Below are 19894 nucleotides of genomic sequence, written 5' to 3' on the forward strand. Positions count from 1 at the left end.
GTGCCTAATTGGAGCCCAGCAAGAGGGTGGTTTATTTTGTCTCTTTAACAATAGCCCCTCAAATATTTAAGGCTGGTTCTCATGAAATCCCAGCATCTCTGATTGTTAAAACTCCTTTTTCCACAGTGCAGTTTCAGCATCTGTTTGAGCAGCCTCTCCCGTCCTTTAATACCAATATTTTGAGACTGTAAACACAGCACTGGGTGATTTTTCTTGAGTTTGATGCGTCTTCAAGGTAACAAATTACACAGGAGGTCTCAGCGGATGGACCTCTGCTTTATTTTTAGCACCCAGAGAATTTTAAAGGTGGTTTGCTTGATTTCTCTCCCTTGGTGATTTCTCAGGGTGGAAGCTGGCATCACACTGAGCCTCAATCTGGACGACATTTCTAATTCCCATTTACAGAGCAAGTCCTCTCGGCCAGGTGGGCTGGGGGTAGAGGGGACAGTGATTTTCTGTAAGAGGCTCAGAACCTTCATCAGCCCATGCCTGCCTGAGGACTCAGCTTGTCCTCTGTGCAGGGAACAAAGGAAGGAGCAGACATGGCCCTTCTGCGTGCAGGCCCCGTGCTGGGCTAATGGACCCTGATCCCGGGCTCCACCCCTGCCCCTGCCATTGACCCTGATCAGTCACTCAGTCTTTCTGCACCTTCTTTTTCTCATCCACCCCATGGGAGCATGTCTTCTGTACCAGTGTAAAGGTAGAATGGCCAATGAGTACAGGGCCTGATGTGGTGTAGACACACAACCCTTACCAGCCCATGACCCACTGTCGGGCACCTTGCAGGCTGCCTCTTCATCCTGCCCATGATGCTAATTACAGAGAAGGAAACTGGGCTGCCCTGCTCAGAGATGCTCTGTTCACAGCATATCTGATAAGTAGAGCTGATGGCCAGAAGCAGCGCCAGGAGTCTGGAGCCCTGGGTTCTGACTCCAGCTCTGCCGCTACCTGCCTGCGGTTCCGTGCATTCACTGGTTCATTTGACAGCATTGGCCAAGAGTCTACTCTGTGCTGGGCATCATACTCGGAGCTAGGGAAGCAGACAGGGTATCTGCCAGGGCCTGCAGGTTCAGTTGTATGGGTTATCTGCTGCATAAAGGAAGCGGGTGAGTGGAGGCAGAAATCCAAGCCAAGTACTTTGGGAGGAAGGGACTTGTTTGTTTTTCAGTTCTGCATGGAAGAGCTGTCTTTTCATAATTGGCACAAAGGCACATTTTTTTTGGGGGGGGACGGAGTCTTGCTCTGTCTCCCAGGTTGCAGTGGTGCAAGCTTGGCTCACTGCAACCTCTACCTCCTGGGGTCAAGCAATTCTCCTGTCTTAGCCTCCTGAGCAGCTGGGACTACAGGCACCTGCCAGCACTCTCGCTAATTTTTGTATTTTTAGTAGAGACAGGGTTTCACCTTGTTGGTCAGGCTGGTCTCAAACTTCTGACCTCAGGTTATCTGCCCTCCTCAGCCTCCCAAAGTGCTGGGGTTATAGGTGTGAGCCACCACGCCAGGCCCAAAGGCACCTTTTGAGTGAATGTGGATCCTGATGCTGCCCAGGTGAACTTTGTAGGTGAGCAAAAAGATGGCCTTCTTCTTGTTCAAGCCCCAGTGAGTCCCGTGATCCCGTGGTCCGAATGCACCCAGAGCCCTCCTGCCTCTTCCTCCCAGCACATGTCCAGGCCCCTGTCATGTCTCACCCTGATCATGATGATGACCTGACTGGCCTCCCTTCTTAAGTCTAGGAGCCAGACTGCCAGGGCTTAGACCTTGGCCCCAAGACCTAGTGACTCTGCGGCCTCGGTCAGCTCACGTGGGCTCCCTGTGCCTCAGCTCCTCACCTGTAAAGCGAGGCGAAGCCCCTGCTTGACACCATGGGGCTGCTTGAGGACTGGGTGCTATGATGACATCTAGGAAGCCTTTAGGGCAGTGCCTGGCAAAACACTCATCTGCAGCATCATCGCTTCATCAGCTGTTTCCCCACGGATCTCTTGTCTGTTCTCCTACAACATGAGTTTTTTTTTAATACCAGATCATGTCACTCCCTGCTCAGAACCCTTCAGCTACTTCTCTCAACTTGGAGTAACTCTACCCCTTTCTCTGGCTTCCAAGGCCCTCCAGGAGCTGGCCCTGGCTTCTCCCTGGCTCACTTCCTCTTCTCTCCCGTTCCTCCCCGGCTTAGCCTTCCTGGCCCCCCCACTCTTCACCATATTTCCAGCCATCTCCTGTAGCAGAGCCATTTTGCTCTGGTTGTTCCCTCCACCTGTGAATTTCTCCCACTCATCCACTCAGTGGACACCTTCTCAGAGGGGCCCTCCTTGACTATCTGTCTCAACTAGTACCTCCCCTCCCTGACTCCCTCAAGCCCCTTCCCTTGAGCCTTGGATCCTACCACATCCCCTGTTCATTTCCCACCTCCCCCTCCTAGACTAGCAGCTTCATGAGAGCAGTTAACTTGTTTGATTTACCTGGAATAATGCCTGGTCCAGAGTAGATGCTCCAAGAACGGAACCAGCACAATAAAGTGAGATGGGTGTAGAAAAAGGTGGGGAGGACCGCAGCCTCCCTGGAAGGTCCTTGATTAAAAGGCATTGGCACTGAGGCTTCTGTCCTGGGCCTGCCACGTGGTTCCCTGGCAGGTTGCTTGCTTCTTCTTCCTGGACACCGATTTCCCCTTCTCTGGGCTGGACTGGTGTCCTGAAGCTGGCTTTCATTCAGACCTGGTTATCCTTGCCAGGTCTCCCTTGTTCTGACTATGTGTGACCTTGTGTCTTGCCTGCTTGCTGGCATGATACAAGGTCACACACACTTTGTCACAGTCAGGTGTGCACGTCTCTTCCCAAAACCATGTTCATGGACATTGATTTGGGAGATTGAATTTGACCATGGGTGGTAGTATTTCTACAGATACCTCCAAACACCACAAAATCAGTGTCTCCCCTCCCCAGAAGAGACGATATTGTTCAAGTTACCAGCACACCACTGCTGTGGGGCCTTCACAAGGCCAGGCAGTTGGTCAGCCAGCTTCCACCATGACTGAGGGCTTCCTGCGTGCAATGGTGCTGTCCATGGTGCTGACCCCGTTGTGCGCCATGGCTGCGTCGATTTCAGCATCTCCACCTCCCACCCCACTGTCACTACTTGCTGTGTTACACAGTGTTCTGAGCGTGCTACCCACATTAACTGATTGAATCCTCCCAATAACACTATGTGGTAGGCATTATTAATATCCCCCTTTTACAGATGAGGAAACAAAGCCACAGTAAGTTTCAGTTATCTAGCCAAAGTCAAACAGTGAGAGCAGGTGCCGGGGCTGGGATTCACACTTCAGCTGCCTGGATGCAGACAGAACCCATGCACTTAACTGTCACGCTACACTGCCTCTCAGTCATGATGATAACAGCCCCAGTTGCAGCCTGCCTGGCACTGCGGTGAACAGATGCATGACGCTGCTGGTTGCATTTCACTCTCATGACCACTTGCTAGGTGGGAGTGTGACTCTCCCAACTCTGCAGAAGCGGAGATGGGCTCTGAGAGGTGGGCTCCCTTGCCCAAGGCCCCTCTTAGCCCAGTGTCCTTCTGATGGCCTGTCCAGCTCTGTTGGGACAGCCACATTTCTTGGTTCTTCCTTTAGATCCTGTGGAGAGACAACCCCAATTGCAGGAGAGATTGGAGGTTGTTTTGTGATGAACATGCTGTCAGTAGCTCTGTGGCATTCCTCACATGTGCCCTGCAGATGGGATGGTAGAGATATGAGACCCTGGCAGGCCTCCTGTCCCTTCCCGACAGACCTCCTTGGCATTTATAGAGCTTGCTCCCTGTTAAAATCCTCTTCACCCAAGACCTGAGCCCCAGACCTTTGGCCTGCTTCCCTCTTCAGGATGGGTCCTGCCACCCCAGCCTCATGTCAGGACCCCCCTCCCTCACAGCTCACACTCCATCATCTTGGAGCCTCTACCTCCCCAGCTGCCCTCTTAGAACTCCTCTCCTTTCAGACAGAGCCCATGCTCCCTCCGTGGCCTGCTGGCCCCGCATCCTCTCCAGCCTGGCTCTTCCCTCTCTGCCTCCCTCCCTCGTGCTCAGCCACCTGACCTCTCACACCTCTGAGCCTTGCAATCCCCTTCTTCAGCCTCCTCTCCCCCTCTGACACACACACACACACCAAACACTTTCCTACCCCCTGACTCTGCCTAGATAACTCCTACTCACCATGGGCCTCAGAGGGCCCTTCCCTGACTCTACACCATCTCAGGGCCTCATTATAAATCTCTGACATGAGCACCTGTATCTCTCTTGGGCCATCGATTGATCATGGAGGTAAATCTGCTTCCCTGCCAGACTGGGAGCCTCTGGTCTGCTCCTTCTCAGCGCCTTGGGAGTACAGCTGCCTGGGCGCACATCCCAGATCCGTCCAACCTTGGGCTCCCCCTCCCAGTTCTTGCAAACCAAGGCATGCCATTCGCCACAGACCCTCATAGTCCTCCCAGGGGTGACAAGCACTGTACCATTTGCATCCTGCTTAATTGTATGCTTTTTTTTCCAGAGGAAGAGAAAGACTCTGATTCTGAATTCTAATTTAACTAACTTTAACTTAACTGTAGCCATGTGCTGTGTCTTTTGACATATGTCATCTGGTGAAATCCTCATGACAGTCCTGCAAAGCAGAAGTTATCAACCCATTCTGCAGATGAGAAAGCAGAGCACGGCAAGGCTGAGTTTTCAAGAGGTCTCACAGATGTTAGGCAGTGGGGCTGGACTTTCAAGCTTTGTGATACAGAAGTCAGCACTTTCTTCCTTTTTCATAGCTTAGTTGATTCTAAGCACTTAGGAATCACATGAACTGGGCCGTGGTAGAGCTGTGAAGATAAGCTCATGACATAGAGAGCAGGGCTCGGTGGCTGGTGCAGTGAGTGGTGAGATAGGACAGCGTCTTTCCCCTGGTTCTAGCAAGCTGAGTTCTTCTCACTGCGAGGAATTGCATCATGGATAAGGTGTTCTGAGCAGAGAAGGGAAGGAAGCTGTTACAGGCTAAATTGTCTCTCCCATCCCCATTCATATGTTGAAACCCTGACTCCCAGAACCTCAGAATGGCTGTATTTGGAGACAGGGCCTTTAAGGGGTGACTAAGTTAAAACAAGGCTGGTAAGGTGGGCCCTGATCCAGTCTGACTGGTGTTCTTATAAGAAGAGGTGATTAGAACAGACAGAGATGTTAACGCGCAGGAATCAGCATGTCGGGACACCAGAAGGCACCAGAAGGCAGCCACCTTCAAGCCGAGGAGATGGGCCTTGGAGGGAGCCAGCCTCGAGGACACCTTGTTCTTGGACTTCGGGCCTCCATAGCTGTGAGAAACACATATTGTTTAAGCCACTCGGTCTGTGGCATTTTGCTATGGCAGCCAGAATCCTCCTGTAGGGTCTGACGTGCCTTGCCCTGTTTGTAGTCAGGTCATCTTTGGAGAAGATTTGCTGAAAAGGCAGTTTTTCAAGACTCCCTCCATGTGCGGGAGGCCCTCTAGGGCACCTCCGCATCCAGCATCCCTGCGAGCCCAAGTGGGAGGCCTTTCGTGGCTCTTGGCCTGGCTGCCTCCCTCCCTGACTCTGGTGGCTGCTTGGTTGCCATGGCAACAGCTTTCTCCATCCTGAGAGCAGGCTCCTGCCGAGACAGCTAGATGAGCCTCACTGTGCTCTGTTAAATCCGTGAAGCCCCAGGCTGCAACCCTCTCTCTCATGGATCCCTGCGCTGCACCCGGCATCCCCCTTGCTGAGGACACAAGCCAGTCCAGCCAGCCTGGCATCAGGCTGACCATCAGCACTCTTAGGGTGCTGACCCCATGGGGAGAGCTGCAGATGGTGTGGAAATGCGTTTACTCCATAACAGTGGGAGGAATGCTGACTGGAAGCTAGGGAGCCAGCATTTCAGTCCTTACTCTGCCAGGGCTCTGTGTGTGGTGGCCCTGGGCAAATCACTGCCCGCCCTGGGCCTCCCTCTCCTTCTAGGTGTGGTTGGCACATGGGCAGTTCCTTCCTGCAGGGGTGGACCATTTGCCTGGCCTGTGCTGGAGCACAGCTCTCTGGGTTATTACTGTGTCTCAAAGTTCAATGACTTGCTGTGGTTTTTAGATTAGCTTGTTGTGGGGTCTCCACCGGGGCCTGTCATGATGTGAATATTTGCACACTACCTTGGCATTTATGGAGTGCTTTGCACACCTGCTTCTCACATGAGCTCCTTGCCAGAACCAACCAGTGATGCTTCTTCATTTCCTGTGCCTGGCTGTGTTTCCGGTCAGCAGAGATTTGCCCCATAGAGGAGTGGGCAGCCCTTGGTTCCTGTGCTCACCTTGCAGGAGAGGGCGGCCGGGGTGCAGACCTGGGCAGCCACCTCCTCCAGCTGCGTGTGAGGCTGGTGTGACTGTGGCCAACATGATGAAACCCCGTCTCTACTAAAATACAAAAATTAGCCAGGCATGGTGGCAGGCACCTGTAATCCTAGCTACTCAGGAGACTGAGGCGGGAGAATTGCTTGAACCTGGGAGGCGGAGATTGCAGTGAGCTGAGATCACACCACTGCACTCCAGCCTGGCTCCTCTGGAACTCCTGACCTCATGATCTACCGGCCTTGGCCTCCCAAAGTGCTGGGATTACAGGCGAGACCACCACGCCCAGCTCTTTTTTTTTTTTTTTTGAGATGGAGTCTTGCTGTTGTTACCCAGGATGGAGTGTAATGGCAGGATCTCAGCTCACTGTAGCTTCTGACTCCCAAATTCAAGCGATTCTCCTGCCTCAGCCTCCCAAGTAGCTGGGATTACCGGCGCACACCACCACGCCCAGCTAATTTTTTTGTATTTTAGTAGAGGCAAGATTTCACCACATTGGCCAGGCTGGTCTCAAACTCCTGACCCTACATGATCTGCCTGCCTCAGCCTCTCAGCCTCCCAAAGTGCTGGGATTACAGGCATGAGCCACTGTGCCCTTCCTTTTTTTTCAGACAGGGTCTTACTCTGTCGTCCAGGCTGGAGTGCAGTGGCATGATCTCAGGTCACTGCAACCTCCACCTCCCAGGGTCAAGCGATTCTCTTGCATCAGCCTCTTGAGTATCTGGGATTACAGGTACCCACCACCATGCTCAGCTAATTTTATTGTACTTAATAAGCAGTGATTAATCCTTGCAAAAAGAGAAAGCAAAAAATCTGTAATTAAGCGAGGTAAAAGAAATGTTTATTTTAGGGGACAGAGATTTATAGGAGGCTACTTTGTTAAGGAACATTCAGGCAGCAATCTGAGGGGCATGAATGGGAGGTCCCTGCAGTGGGAATGTTTCCATCACACCCTGGGCTGACTGGGTGCCTCCTCCATGTGCACAACCTGCAGCTTCCTCTAAGGGGCACTGGGGCCCGGCTGTGGGGGGCTGTGAGCAGAGGAACCCAGGCTGGATTCGCAGTCATGCACCTGGCTGAGGTATCAGCTCTGCTGCTCACTGACCGTGGAACCCTCTGAGCCTGTCTCTGGACCTAAAGAAAGCCAAGCAGAGCACCAGCTGCCTTCTGCACCCTGTTAGTGTGTGTTGGGGTGGGGGTAGGGGCAAATGATGGTGAATTTCTAAATTGGAAGGACTGCTCCCCATCTAATATTCATCCACAGATCAGTCATGCAGCGAACATATCCCAGGCACCAGCTCTAGGCAGGTCATGTGTGAGGGGTGTGGGGGCACAGAGGTGGATCCGGTGGGGGAGCCTGCACTGGAGCTGACCACAGGGAGGGAGAGGTGGGCACATACACAGCATGGTGGTCCTGAGGATGAGCAGATGGGTAGGACCTCCCCTTGGTGTTCAGGCGGAGACACCGTGACTCAGAATGTTACAGCAACTTCAAATTGCTGGACAACTTCAAACTGCTGGCGGGTGGGGAGGGAGAAGTGGCCAAGCTGAGATGGAGGAAGAGCAGGCAAGGGCTGCATGCCGGGCAAGTCTGACCTCCTCGGTGGGGTGGGGAGGCCATGATGCAGGGTAGCGGGGAGTCCCGCAGCTATTTGAGGAAGTTCACTCTAGCTGAGCTTGGGCACGGACCCCCATGGGGACAGAGATGCTGATGGCCTGAGCTGAGGGGCGGAGTAGAAAGAGCTTCAGGTGGATGAGCCCCGGGCCCTGCAGACTGGCTGGACAAGGGAAGGGCCTAGAATGATCAAGAAGCTCTCCTGAGGCCTGGCTCAGCGTTCCAGGGCTGGGGATGGGAAAATGAGGAATTCTAGAAAGAGTGGTGTGGGGCGCTGTTAGTGTGGGGAGCTCTTGGTGTGGGGAGCTCTCGGTATGGGGGGCTGTCGGTGTGGGGGGCTGTCGGTGTGGGGGCTGTCGGTGTGGGGGGGCTGTCGGTGTGGGGGGCTGTCGGTGTGGGGGGCGGGCAGCCTGGGGGCTGTTGGCGTGGGGAGCTGTCGGTGTGGGGGGCTGTCGGCGTGGGGGGGCTGTCGGTGTGGGGGGCTGTCGGTGTGGGGGCTGTGCAGGCATCCCGGGCACTGGCATTGCGTCTGCCCTTGCTTCCTAACTCTCAGGAGGCACCTTGAGTGGATTAGCAACCTGTGGCTGCTGTAACAAGTTGCCATAAACTTAATGGTTTCAAACAACAGACATATTCTCACTATCATGGATGTCACAAGCTCTAAATCCAGGTGTTGGCAGGCCCCTGCTGTCTCTGAAGGATCTAGGGAGGAGCCTTCCTCTTCTCCTCTACCTGCAGGGCTCCAGATGTTCCTGCAGCCTCATTGCTCCAGCTCGTCTCCACGTGGCCTTCTCCTCTGCTGTCTCCTCGCCCTTCTCTTAGGAGGTCACCTGTCCTTGCATTTAGGGCCCACCTGGGTAATCCAGGGTGATCTCATCTCAAGATCTTTAATTACATCTGCAAACCCTTTTCCCAAATGAGAACACACCCCACAGTCTCTGGGGGTTAGGTCGTTACGGACACATACTACCCTAACGTACTTGTGGGGGCCGCTCTTCAACCCACCACAGTGGAGGAAAGTAACCTATGCTCAGTTGAGGCGTATGGAATTGAAGAATGGCATTTCCTTCTCTCCCTTTCGTCCCCTCCGTGTAACTTACTCCTCTCTCTGGGATTCCTACCTGTGTCTGACAAACTTTTCTTGCAGGGAAAATGCCTCTTAGCTGCTACAGTGTGACTGCAAGTTAGACAACGCTCAGCAGACAGCTGGAGTGGAATTAGATGGGAAAACAGAAGATGAATAATTCAAGCAGCTTTGCCAGGGGAAGGGCGACTCTTAAATGAGCCCAATTATGCTCGTTCCCAAGGGAGGCCAGTCCTGAAACAAACCTTGTGAAGCAGTTTTTCAAGTGGGATTTAGGCAGCTCTCATGAAACAGGGTGGGGCCACCTGGGGTTAGTCCTGGAAAGGAAAGGGCCCAGACCCTCATTTTGCAGATGGGGAAACCAAGCCTTGCCGAATGGAAACAATGTTCCAGTGACAGCCAAGACCAGACGCCCAGCTGGGGACCCGGCTTCTGACCTGGTGCTGGTCCTGCCAAAGTGAAAGCCACCGAATGTGGTCACTGGGCCACATGCTTCAGAGTCCACACACAGAGGCCACGGTGTGAGGCAGAAAGGAGTGGTCACAGTAGCTGAGTTTGGGGCATAATTTTTGTGACCTGGAGGCTTCTCCACAGCCACCTCCTTGTCAGGAGTCGGTCTTCAGGTCCCTGTGTTATGATGGATGGAGGGAGCGCCAACAGGGACCGCCCCGCTAGGTAATTAATTCCTTTTGCAAAGGGCTGGGCTGCAGGCCCAGGTGGGTCCTATGGCCACCTGAGCCAAAGTCTTGGAGAGACGGTCCCAGGGTCTGGGTGACGATAGACCCAGCCGGGTGCCCACGCCCCAGAGGGTGCCGTGCTGCCCAGAGGTTCTCGGCACGGCTCTGGGCCCTGGGATTCAGAGGCTTGGGACTGCTTGCCTCTTCAGGGAGCTCCTGCTGTGGGGTCCCTGCTGCATTCGCTGTGACAGTGATTTCGCTTGTCTGCCAGGGGCTGTGCCTCACATGACAGTGTCACAGCATCCACTCTATCCAAAGACAGAAACAGCAGGAGAGAGTTCCCCATGATGTCTCCCCCATGGTCCTGGGCTGTTGGTGGGACCCAGGTTTGGGGTACTTTGTCTCCCTAATGCCAGGCCCTTGATCCCTTTGCCTTTGAGGACTCTCCTCCCTAGCCTACACGCGGGGGGCTCGATTGAGTGTCCGTGCCCATCAGCCGGCCCTGGGTTGCTGTGGTTCGGGTGTGTTTGCCACAGGGCTACAGATGTAATGGAACCTGTGTACTTATTTATTTATTTATTTATTTATTTTTGAGATGGAGTCTCTCTCTCTCTGTCACCCTGGCTGGAGTGCAGTGGCTCGATCTTGGCTCACCACAACCTCTGCCTCCTGGGTCAAGCGATTCTCCTGCCTCAGCCTCCCAAGTAGCTGGGATTACAGACACGTGCCACCACGCCCACCTAATTTTTGTGTGTTTTTAGTAGAGATGGGGTTTTTCGTGTTGGTCAGGCTGGTCTTGAACTCCTGAGCTCAGGTTACTCACCTGCCTTGGCCTCCCAAAGTGCTGGGATTACAGGTGTGAGCCATGACACCCAGCCTCCTGCATACTTTGAAAAGTTCTAAAGCATCCCCAGGTGGGAAGGAAAGCACGTTTCGGGGGACACAGAACCTGTCAGGAGGGCCAGGTTATGCAGTGGTGGAAAACAACCTGAAGGTCCCCAAGGCTTCAAACACCCAGGTGCATTTCCCCCTTACGCTGCAAATGTGCCCATAACAGGCTGGCTTGGGTGAGGTCTCACTGCAGAGGGAACAGCGTCACAGCACACCACGTCCTGGCTCTTAAAACTTCAGCCTGGAGTCAACATACCTCACTTTTGGATATTCATTGGCAGAAGCAACAAGCCACCGGCCACTCTGAGTTCTGAAAGACTGGGAGAGAGGTCTTCCCTGGGAGAGAGCCTGGAATGTTCAGGGAACCCCATGCATCAGCGTTTGGTTTCATCCCACCAAGTGCTCCTCCACCCACTCCACCCACATGGGGCTCATAGTGCCCCATGAGCTGTAACCCCAGAAAATACAGCAGGAATGAGGGTCCTGATGACACAAGCAGAACTCACATGGGACCTGCATTCCCCGGCTCTTCTGTTGCCACCAAGCTTCCCACGGCTTCTGTGTGTCTCGAGGTCTCAGAGAGAATGCAGTCCCCGTCTGCTCTGACTCTAGTGCACAGCATTGTCCACGGGCCATCACACTCATGTGCATGACACTTCATCAGTGGCTGCACTTTTTCTCTGGATCCCATTCTAGGAAAGTTCAGTAAGGACTTGAGAGCCACCGTGAACGGGTAGTGTGTCCTGGAAAGCCATGGACACACGGGGCCCATGAAGGCTGGGCTGCCGGGCAGACGTTGGTGAAGTCAGTGTGGGAGGAGCTCTTTTCTCGCTTGGCCTTCAGTATCATCTTTCATTATTTAATCTCTGCTTCTTTTCATACCGGAAAACTGTAGTTTCCTGGGAAACCAGCCAGGTGGTGATGACTTAGCTCATTTTTCCCTCTCTTTCTATTTTTACGTGATTCTCAGTTTCTGGTTAATGATGTGCTTCCAGGAAGCAAGATTTGAGCGCGAGCACAGAGACCCCTGTGGGTGCTTTCTGACGCACAGATCAGCCATTGTTTCTTGGCATTTTGTAAACCCTTGTGTTTAGAGAGGTCAGAAAATACTGCTTTCTTATTGAGAGAGGCAGCAGCTTGGGGAGGAGGAAGAGGGAGGGCAGATGAATTTCAGAGTTTCAATAGGTATTTTCCAGATAGAAAAGAATAATAATGGCAACTGACATTCACTGAGCTTTGCAATGCATCAGGCAGTGTGTGAAGGGCTCTGATGATCTTCACAGCAAAATGATGAGGTTATACTGCTGACTCATTTCACAGATGAGGAAGCTGAGGTATGGAGAGCACGGAACTCGTTCAGGCTCCTCGTTCACAGCCAGGAGGTGAGAGAGCTGGGATTCAAACCCCTGACCTTCCTACTCCAGGGCTCACATGCGCCTGAAGAGTCAGAGGACACAGACTGTGCAAAGCCTCATGTGAGGCCGAGGAGACTGGAGCCTGAGGCCGTGGCTATAAGAGGGGAGAGGACCTTTCTGGCAGGGTGACTGTGGTCTCTGAAGCTGGAAAGCCCAATAGAGGCTCGGGTGGGCCAGCCCTTGCATGCCCCAAGGGCTTCTGATCTGCTGCTGGGCAGCAGGCAAAGGACAGGAAAAGAGAAGGCGCCGAGGCCGGGGAGGTCACGAGGCTGAATCCAGGCGTATCACTCACAACTGGGTTACCCCTGACAAGTTGCTCACCTTCTCTGTGCTCCAGTATAACAGTCAGGGATACTGCCTTTGCAAGCAGCAAAGTTCTTGACTCCAAACAAAAAATGGACATTTATTGGCTCCCATATTTAACACTCTAGGGGAATGGCTTCAGGTGCAGCTTGATCCAGGATTCCAATGGCATCACCAGATTTTTCTCTGTACTCTTTCCACTGTCTGCCCCACCCTCAAGCCCCAGGATTTCCCCTTGTCCTGGCAGAAGATAGAAGCCTCTTCTTTCTGCACCACCCACCCCAGCAGGGGTGACCAAGCTGTAGACAAGCGTTTTCAGTATTCCAAGTCCTAGGGGCTGGAGGGCACAGATCAGAGCTGAGGTGGGGCCGACCCAGAAACTCACTAGAACCTTTTCCCAAAGGAGAATCTCCATACTGTGGACAGAAGGGGAGTGGTGCTGGGGGCAGGTAGGGGAGCCCCCAGATGCCCACAGACTCGGTTCCAGACACAATTTGAAGAGGGATCAGGAAGACTTGAAATGGTTCACCAAGAGCATCCACTGCCCAGCGTGCAGTAGGCACACAATACATGCTCCTTTCCTTCTGCTTGGCAGCCACCAGGGGGAGGTGGGCAGAGGAGAGGGTCTCCCCAGGTCAGAGCCGTGTGTGGCTGGAGCTGATGCACCCTCACTGGGGTGGGGTGCAGGTGGGGGTGGCAGGTCAGGAGGGAAGCGGTGGGTCCAGCTTGATGGAGACAGTGACAGGCACTTAGAAGGGGTGGCCAGCAGGCAGTTCACCATGCGGATCTGCAGCTTAAGGGGACACTCAGCTGGGGTGCATTTGAGGGTCTCAGGAACGGAGGCAGTTCAGACGTGAGGGTAGACGGCTTTGCCTGGGAGAGGTGTCGGAAGCCTCGGGGAGGCGAAGCATCGAGGGCACCCTTCACTGCCTCTTCCTTGACCACACCCCCCAGACATTGTGGACATCAAGCCAGCCAACATGGAGGACCTCACGGAGGTGATCACAGCATCTGAGTTCCACCCGCACCATTGCAACCTCTTCGTCTACAGCAGCAGCAAGGGCTCCCTGCGGCTCTGCGACATGCGGGCGGCTGCCCTGTGTGACAAGCATTCCAAGCGTAAGTGCCCATGCCTGGGGGTGGGGGGTGGGGGGTGGGGGCTGTGCAGCAGGCAGGCGGGTGTGCAGGCGGGGATGTCCTGTCCTGGTGCAGCCGCTGCAGGGGTGCTGGGTGTGGGGTGAGCATGTCCTGGGCTGGCCAAAGTGGGTGGGCCCAGTGCTGCTTCAGCGCTGACTGCACCCCAGTGTCCCTGCACAGCCAGGAACAGCCTAGCTTCTAGGGTTCAGGCCTCTAGGACGAGGGTAAGGGCATCCGGAAGGTAAGGAGGCACCAAACGTAGATGTCACCTCCTCTAGGAAGCCTTCCTGGACCCCCACATTGGATCACGGCCCTCCTCTGTGGCCCCAGGGCCCCCAAAGTTTCCCTCTCTTCTGTAACAGGCCACACCGGCAAAGTTGCTGTGGACCGCACCCTCTCCTCTGCCTCCTTGGGAGCAGGGTCTGTAACACATCCCCTCATCCTGGAACCCACCACAGGGCCTGCTGGGGATTCCACAGGGGTGTCCGTGGAGGTGTGGCGCTGAACGAGTTCAGGGGATGTTCTGACACAGCAGTCCCCAGCACAACAGCTTACATTAACACTCACGCTGAGCCCGGCCCCGCTAAGGGCTTTCCCTGTGATCTCATCAAATCTTCACACAAGCCCTGGAGGGCACTGTTCCAAAGAGGAAACAGAAGCACCAGGGATTGGCCCAAGGTCACCCAAATTCCACAGTGGCGGGGCTGGGCTGCCTGGCGCTGGGTTGTGGCCATGGGCTGCACACTGCCACTGCCGTCCCAGAGGCCGCTGAAGGCACAGGATCAGACCACAGCATCCTCTTTCCCAGACAACCCTGCGGGGCTGGGAGGGGGCCAGGCAGGCAGGGAGTGTCCCCCAGGCAGAGCGTAGGGACTTTGTTTATCTGGTTGCTCTCACTGTCCCCAGTGCCTACAGTAGTGTCTGGAAATGACCACTTGTTGGATAAAGCCTGGAGGAGGCTTACAGAAGCCTGGGTGCAGGTGGCAGAGGGCTGGTTGGGAGTGACAGGGCCACACTCTTTCCTTGGGGAGCCCAGTTTTGCTGGGCAGTCAGAGACAGGGTGCACACCAGCCCCAGGACTCAGGCTCAGGGCCCCCCAAAACCTCCAGCTTCCACCTCCTTCCTTGGCCAAGTCTTGTCCCCCACATCCACCCCTCATCTCCTCTGGGTTTGTCCACGCTCTGTGTGTCACGCTGCACCATCCAGGCATTCAGTAGGCGCCTATTCTCGGCATGGGTGTGCAGCAGAGGCTCACCCTTGGGAGCTGGTGTCTGCCGGAGAGACAGGCAGTGAACACACACCTCGGTGACGCATGTCGGGACGTGGTGAGTGATGGCAGCAACACCCACAAAGTCAGGTGCAGGGACAGAGGGGGTCAGGGAGGGTCTCCCTGAAGAGACCACAGTGGAACAGACACCCTGAGGGGGTGAGCGGTGCAGATCGCTGGGGAAGAATGTCCTAGAAGGAGGGCACTGCAGTGGCTGTGACTCCAGACTGCCTGTAGGTCAAGGGAAGGACTGGGTTTAGTTCTGGGTTCTGGGTGACCCGAGAAGGAGAAGCTGTGGGTTGTGATGAGACTGGGGCTTGAGGAGGAGGAGAAGCCGCAGAGGATCCCCAGGGGAGCAGGCGTCAGAGGTCCCTGCAGGGTCTGCAGGAAGAAGTGATGACCCCGGAGTGGGGGAGGGGGTCAGGGGCTGGGGCAGGGCTCACCTGGCTGCCCCCTGGGGATGTTGCTTGGAGGTGGAGCTTTGCCACATGGGGCGTGACTCTGGGATTTGGTGTGAGCTATGGGGGAAGGTGGGGCTGTGGCCTGGGAAGAGTGCTTGCCGCAGCCCAGCAGGCAGGTTTTAGACCCACGAGCCTGAGGCCCATATTGGGCTTCAAGGAAAGGGGTGGAGTAGGCAGCCAGACGTCCAGGCAGCAGTGCCCCTTGGATTTAGGTTTGGAGTTAGTGGCCCATGGACAGATGGGACAGATGGGAAGCCAGAGGCCAGCAGAGATGCCCCAGGTGCAGGGAGCCTGGGGCTATGTCCGTTTCTTATGCACCGAAACAGAGGACCACACACTTGGTGGCTTAACACAGGATACATGTATTGTCTCAGTCAGCCCGCCATACCTGACTCCCTGGCCAGAATGCAGGTGTGGGGGGCTGGTGCCTTCTCAAGGCTCTGCCTCTTCCAGCTTCTGGCACGTGGCCCCTCCCTCCATTCCCCAAGCCCGCAGCAGCCAAGCCTCTCTCAGGACTCTGCCCTCCTCTCTGTCTTTCCGTGTAAAGACCCTTATCCCCCACCCCCTAGATGATCCAGGATGCCTTCCCCATCTAAGACCAGCTGAACTGCAGCCTTAATTTCATCTTCGACTTGAATTTGCCTTTGCTATTTAGTAAGGCACAGTCACAGGTGCCAGGGATGAGGACGCGGCCGTTGCTGGGGCCTGTGCCACTGTCCACAGCAGGGCACTGCCCCCACCACCTACGCCTCCCGCCCACCGACTCAGGCCACATGTGCCCCCAGCTGTGCCTATGTGCAGCTCTGGGTCAGAATGGCATGGGAGAATATTGGGGAAGAGAGGGGATTCTTCCTGCTCCTGGTCCACCCCTGACCCAGTGTGAGTCCCGTGGGAAGGAGGATGGGGCTTCTTGGCACCCCCTTGTTTATAGGGGTGGAAATCCAGAAGCATCCTCAACACCCTAATCTCAAATGCTAAGATTATTCAACTCTTCTAAGATGAGCTAGGCAGCTTTTTGTTTCTTTTTCTGGAATGGCTGGTGTACTATATCTGCTCCTTGAAGTATTAGGAAAACTTGTGTGCAAATCTATTCAGCGTCCTTTTGAGGAAGAGAAGAAAAATTGTAAGCAAGCCGTTTAAAATGCTGAGAAAATGATGTCGACAGTGATGACATCTGTGTAAGAGAATATGTTTGGTCTTGCCAACGATTGTTGTAGAAGATTTTTTTAATGCCATGGGGAAATGATTGTGTTGAAAGATTTAGGGGGTGACAAAATAAGGTCATGATCACCAAAAAAATGGAAACACAGAAAACTCTGGAAAGAAATACACTGAGTTGTCCCTGAGTGGTGAGCTATAAAAAATTGATGGGATATTTTCTTTTTATTTTTCTGTGTATTTTTATTTTAATGATGGATTTGAACTTTGAATCAGAAAACACATGTGTGTGCAAGAAGGGTAGAATTTAGGGGGTACAGAGACGGGCATGGGACAGTTTTGTGCACCCCCTGATGTTTGTGTGACATTCTTCAGTGGGCTGGAGGGGGTGGTCAGACGCCCCCTGGCTCCCGAAACCTGGGCTATCCGGTTCCCCAGGGCAGAAGCAGCTGTCACATATACCTTGCACATTTCATGAGTCCAAGCACAGACACATCCGTTCCAGCCACGTAATTTCATATGCCTGGTGGTGTTATGAGCCTCGTGTGACTCAGCCCACGAACTCAAGAGTGAGAGAAATATGACTATTTTTGATGACTCAATTCAATGTCATTCTCGCCCCCAGCTCCCAGGGCTGCAGCGAACATTAGCTTAGGGGCCTTGGCAGATTCCGCCCCACTCCGGATTGCACTGAGGTTCCAGGAAGGCTCTGGCAGGCCGAGGTGCAGAGAGAGGGACATGGTGTCTTCCCCGCCACTGAGGACTTTTGATGGTACCTGGGTGACCTTGGGGCCAAGTCCTTGCTGAGAAATCCCCAAGGGCCTGTTGGCTGTGCCCAGTGACTCACCTGGGAGGTTGGCAGCATGCTGATGTCTGGGGCTTTTGCCCCTGCAGCGATCCCAGGTCTGTAAGCAGGGTGAGACCGCCTGCGATTTACTGAGGTTTTATGTAAGGTTTTTGTACACACATCCATTGGTGAAGTTGGTCCTGAATTTTCTTTTCCTATACTTTCTTTGCCCAATTTTAAGATTATTCAACTCTCCTAAAATGAGCCGGGCAGCTTTTTCCTTCTTTTTCTGGAGCAGTTGATGTAATCTATTTGGCGTCCTTTTTTGAGGGAGAGAAGAGTTTTTTTTTTTTTTTTTGACAGAGTCTGGCTCCATCGCCTTGACATGATCTTGGCTCACTACAGCCTCCGCCTCCCGGGTTCAAGGGATTCTCTCACCTCAGCCTCTGGAGTAGCTGAGATTACAGGTGTGTGCCACTATGCCTGGCTAATTTTTTTGTATTTTTAGTAAAGACAGGGTTTCACTGTGTTGGCCAGGCTAGTCTCGAACTCCTGGCCTCCAGTGATCCACCCACCTTGACCTCCCAAAGTGCTGGGATTATAGGCATGAGCCACCACACCCAGCTAAGAGAAGAAAAACTTTTAAACAACCAGCTTAATTTCTCTTTTGATTATTGATATATGCGAGTTTTATTTAAAATCTTTCTAGACTGTTTTTCATTCTCAAACTCAATATCCTTTACAGGAGCTTTCTCCATGCCAGCAAAAAGGCTGTGCAGCAGTTTTTTTGTTTGTTTTTTGAGACAGAGTCTTGTTCTGTTGCCAGGCTGGAGTGCAGGGGTGCGATCTCCACTCACTGCAACCCTGACCCCCTGGTTCAAGAGATTCTCTTGCCTTAGCCTCCCGAGTAGCTGGGATTACAGGCACACACCACCACACCCAGCTAATTTTTTTAATTTTTAGCAGAGACAGGGTTTCACCATGTTGGCCAGGATGGTCTTGAACTCTTGACCTCATGATCTGCCCCCCGTGGCCTCCCACAGTGCTGGGATTACAGGCGTGAGCCACTGTGCCCGGCCTGTGGCGCAGTGTTTCACATGCTTTCACAGCTTCCATTTCTCCTCATTGAATCTGCTACCCGGCGGGGTGAGCGGCTGAAGTGTCTGTCCCTCTGCCTGCCTTGTCCAGGCCGTGTTTGCTCTGTGGCGCTCATGGGAAATCAAGCACACAGCTGCTTTCCAATTAGCAGGTGGTGGCTGTTTTTAATCTGAACAGAAATGGCTGTTACTTGAGCTAGTTTTTAAAAAGAGATTTGGGGATTACGATTAGTTCTTCATCCCCCACTTCCATCCATGTATCCAGTTACTGCTTACAACTCAGGGAGTGGCTGATAGTGACACCCCAGAGATGCGCCCACAGCATCGTTTTCTTAACAGAATCAGACCGTGAATGAAGATCGTCCTGGATGCAGGAAGGTGCTCATTTCTGCCATTGGACAGATGAGGAGACGAGGGTCTGAGAAGCTCTGTGACTTCCCTGGACCCCTCCCTCCATCAAGGCAGAGCTGGGAGAATGCAGGCCACTCTGTTCCCTCCGAAGCTTCCCACCTTTCTCCAAAGCACTAGAAATCCGGGTCCTGTGTCTGCTTGGCAGGGTGACAGGGTAACCATGGAAACAACCATATATGAGTCCTCAAAATAGACAGTCACTTCTGCTTGTGACAGCACAGAGCCTGCCGAAAGAAAGGGCCACGTCTGGAACACCGGAGTTCTTAGAAGAGGGGGTGATGGCGTCCGAGAGCCTTCATGGGACCCCATCGATGTCCTGGGCCCGGTTTTGGGTGAAATAATAACCTCAGCTCATTCCCTGCACACTTAGTGCACTCACATGCGGCTTCAGGTTTCCATCTCATTAAATCCTCAGCACCCATGATGGGGGTGTTATAGTATTCATCCTACAGACCAGGAAATTGAATACACTTGGCCCTGGAACGATGTGGGGGTTAGGGGTGCAGACAGCTCCTGAACGCAGTTGAGAATCCACGCTTGGCTTTTGACTCCCCCAGAACCTCACTCCTAAAATCCTGCTGCTGTCGGCGGGAGCGTTACCATAACATCAACAGCCCATGGACGTTTAAAACCCTGCTGTAAAAGCCTACATGTATTTTATGCGTTTGTGACATACCTCACTTTTTCTTTCTTTGTTTTATATCCAAGGCTACAGGGTTCATCTGAGTTTTTTCAAACTGTGGCAAGTCTCCAAAATGTTTTCAGTATGTTTACTGGGAAAATCGCACATCAGGGGACCCACAGGTTCAAACCTGCGTTGTGTGAGGGTCAAGGGTCAGCTGTGCACTCACTTCCCACCGGCTGGAGCAATTGCCAAGAGCTCAGTAGCTCAGAACAACACAAAAGATAGTTGTGTATGTTCTGTGACTCAGAGGGCTGAAATGAAGGCACCAGCGGGCCTGCGTCTCTGGACGCTGCGGGGTGGGGCCATTTCCTTATCTTTTCCAGCTACCAGAGGCTTCTAGAGGCTGCCTGCGCTCCTCAGCTCATCATCCCAACCTCTGCTTCCATCATCCTGTCTCTTTCTTCCACCTTTCCCCTTCCTTCTCCCTCCTTCACACACCCTTGTGATGACACGGCCCATCTAGATTATCCAGGTCACCTCCCTACCTCAAGGTCCTTCACTTAATGACACCTGCAAAGCCCCTTTTGCCATGTGAGGTAACAGAT

At 53.6% G+C, this 19894-nt stretch overlaps 1 protein-coding gene across 3 annotated transcripts in view; it reads left to right on the top strand.

Moving 5' to 3' along the window:
* PPP2R2C (protein phosphatase 2 regulatory subunit Bgamma) overlaps positions 1 to 19894 on the top strand; it is a 245543-nt gene that overhangs the window by 204115 nt on the left and 21534 nt on the right. For all 3 annotated transcript variants that reach the window (XM_017539126.2, XM_017539127.2, XM_017539125.2), the window contains one exon: positions 13301 to 13465. In XM_017539126.2, coding sequence (XP_017394615.1) covers positions 13301 to 13465 — 165 coding nt within the window. The remainder of the gene's footprint in view (positions 1 to 13300; positions 13466 to 19894) is intronic.

Source organism: Cebus imitator, unplaced genomic scaffold, assembly GCF_001604975.1.
Source record: "Cebus imitator isolate Cc_AM_T3 unplaced genomic scaffold, Cebus_imitator-1.0 Scaffold117, whole genome shotgun sequence".
Classification (NCBI taxonomy): Eukaryota; Metazoa; Chordata; class Mammalia; order Primates; family Cebidae; genus Cebus; species Cebus imitator.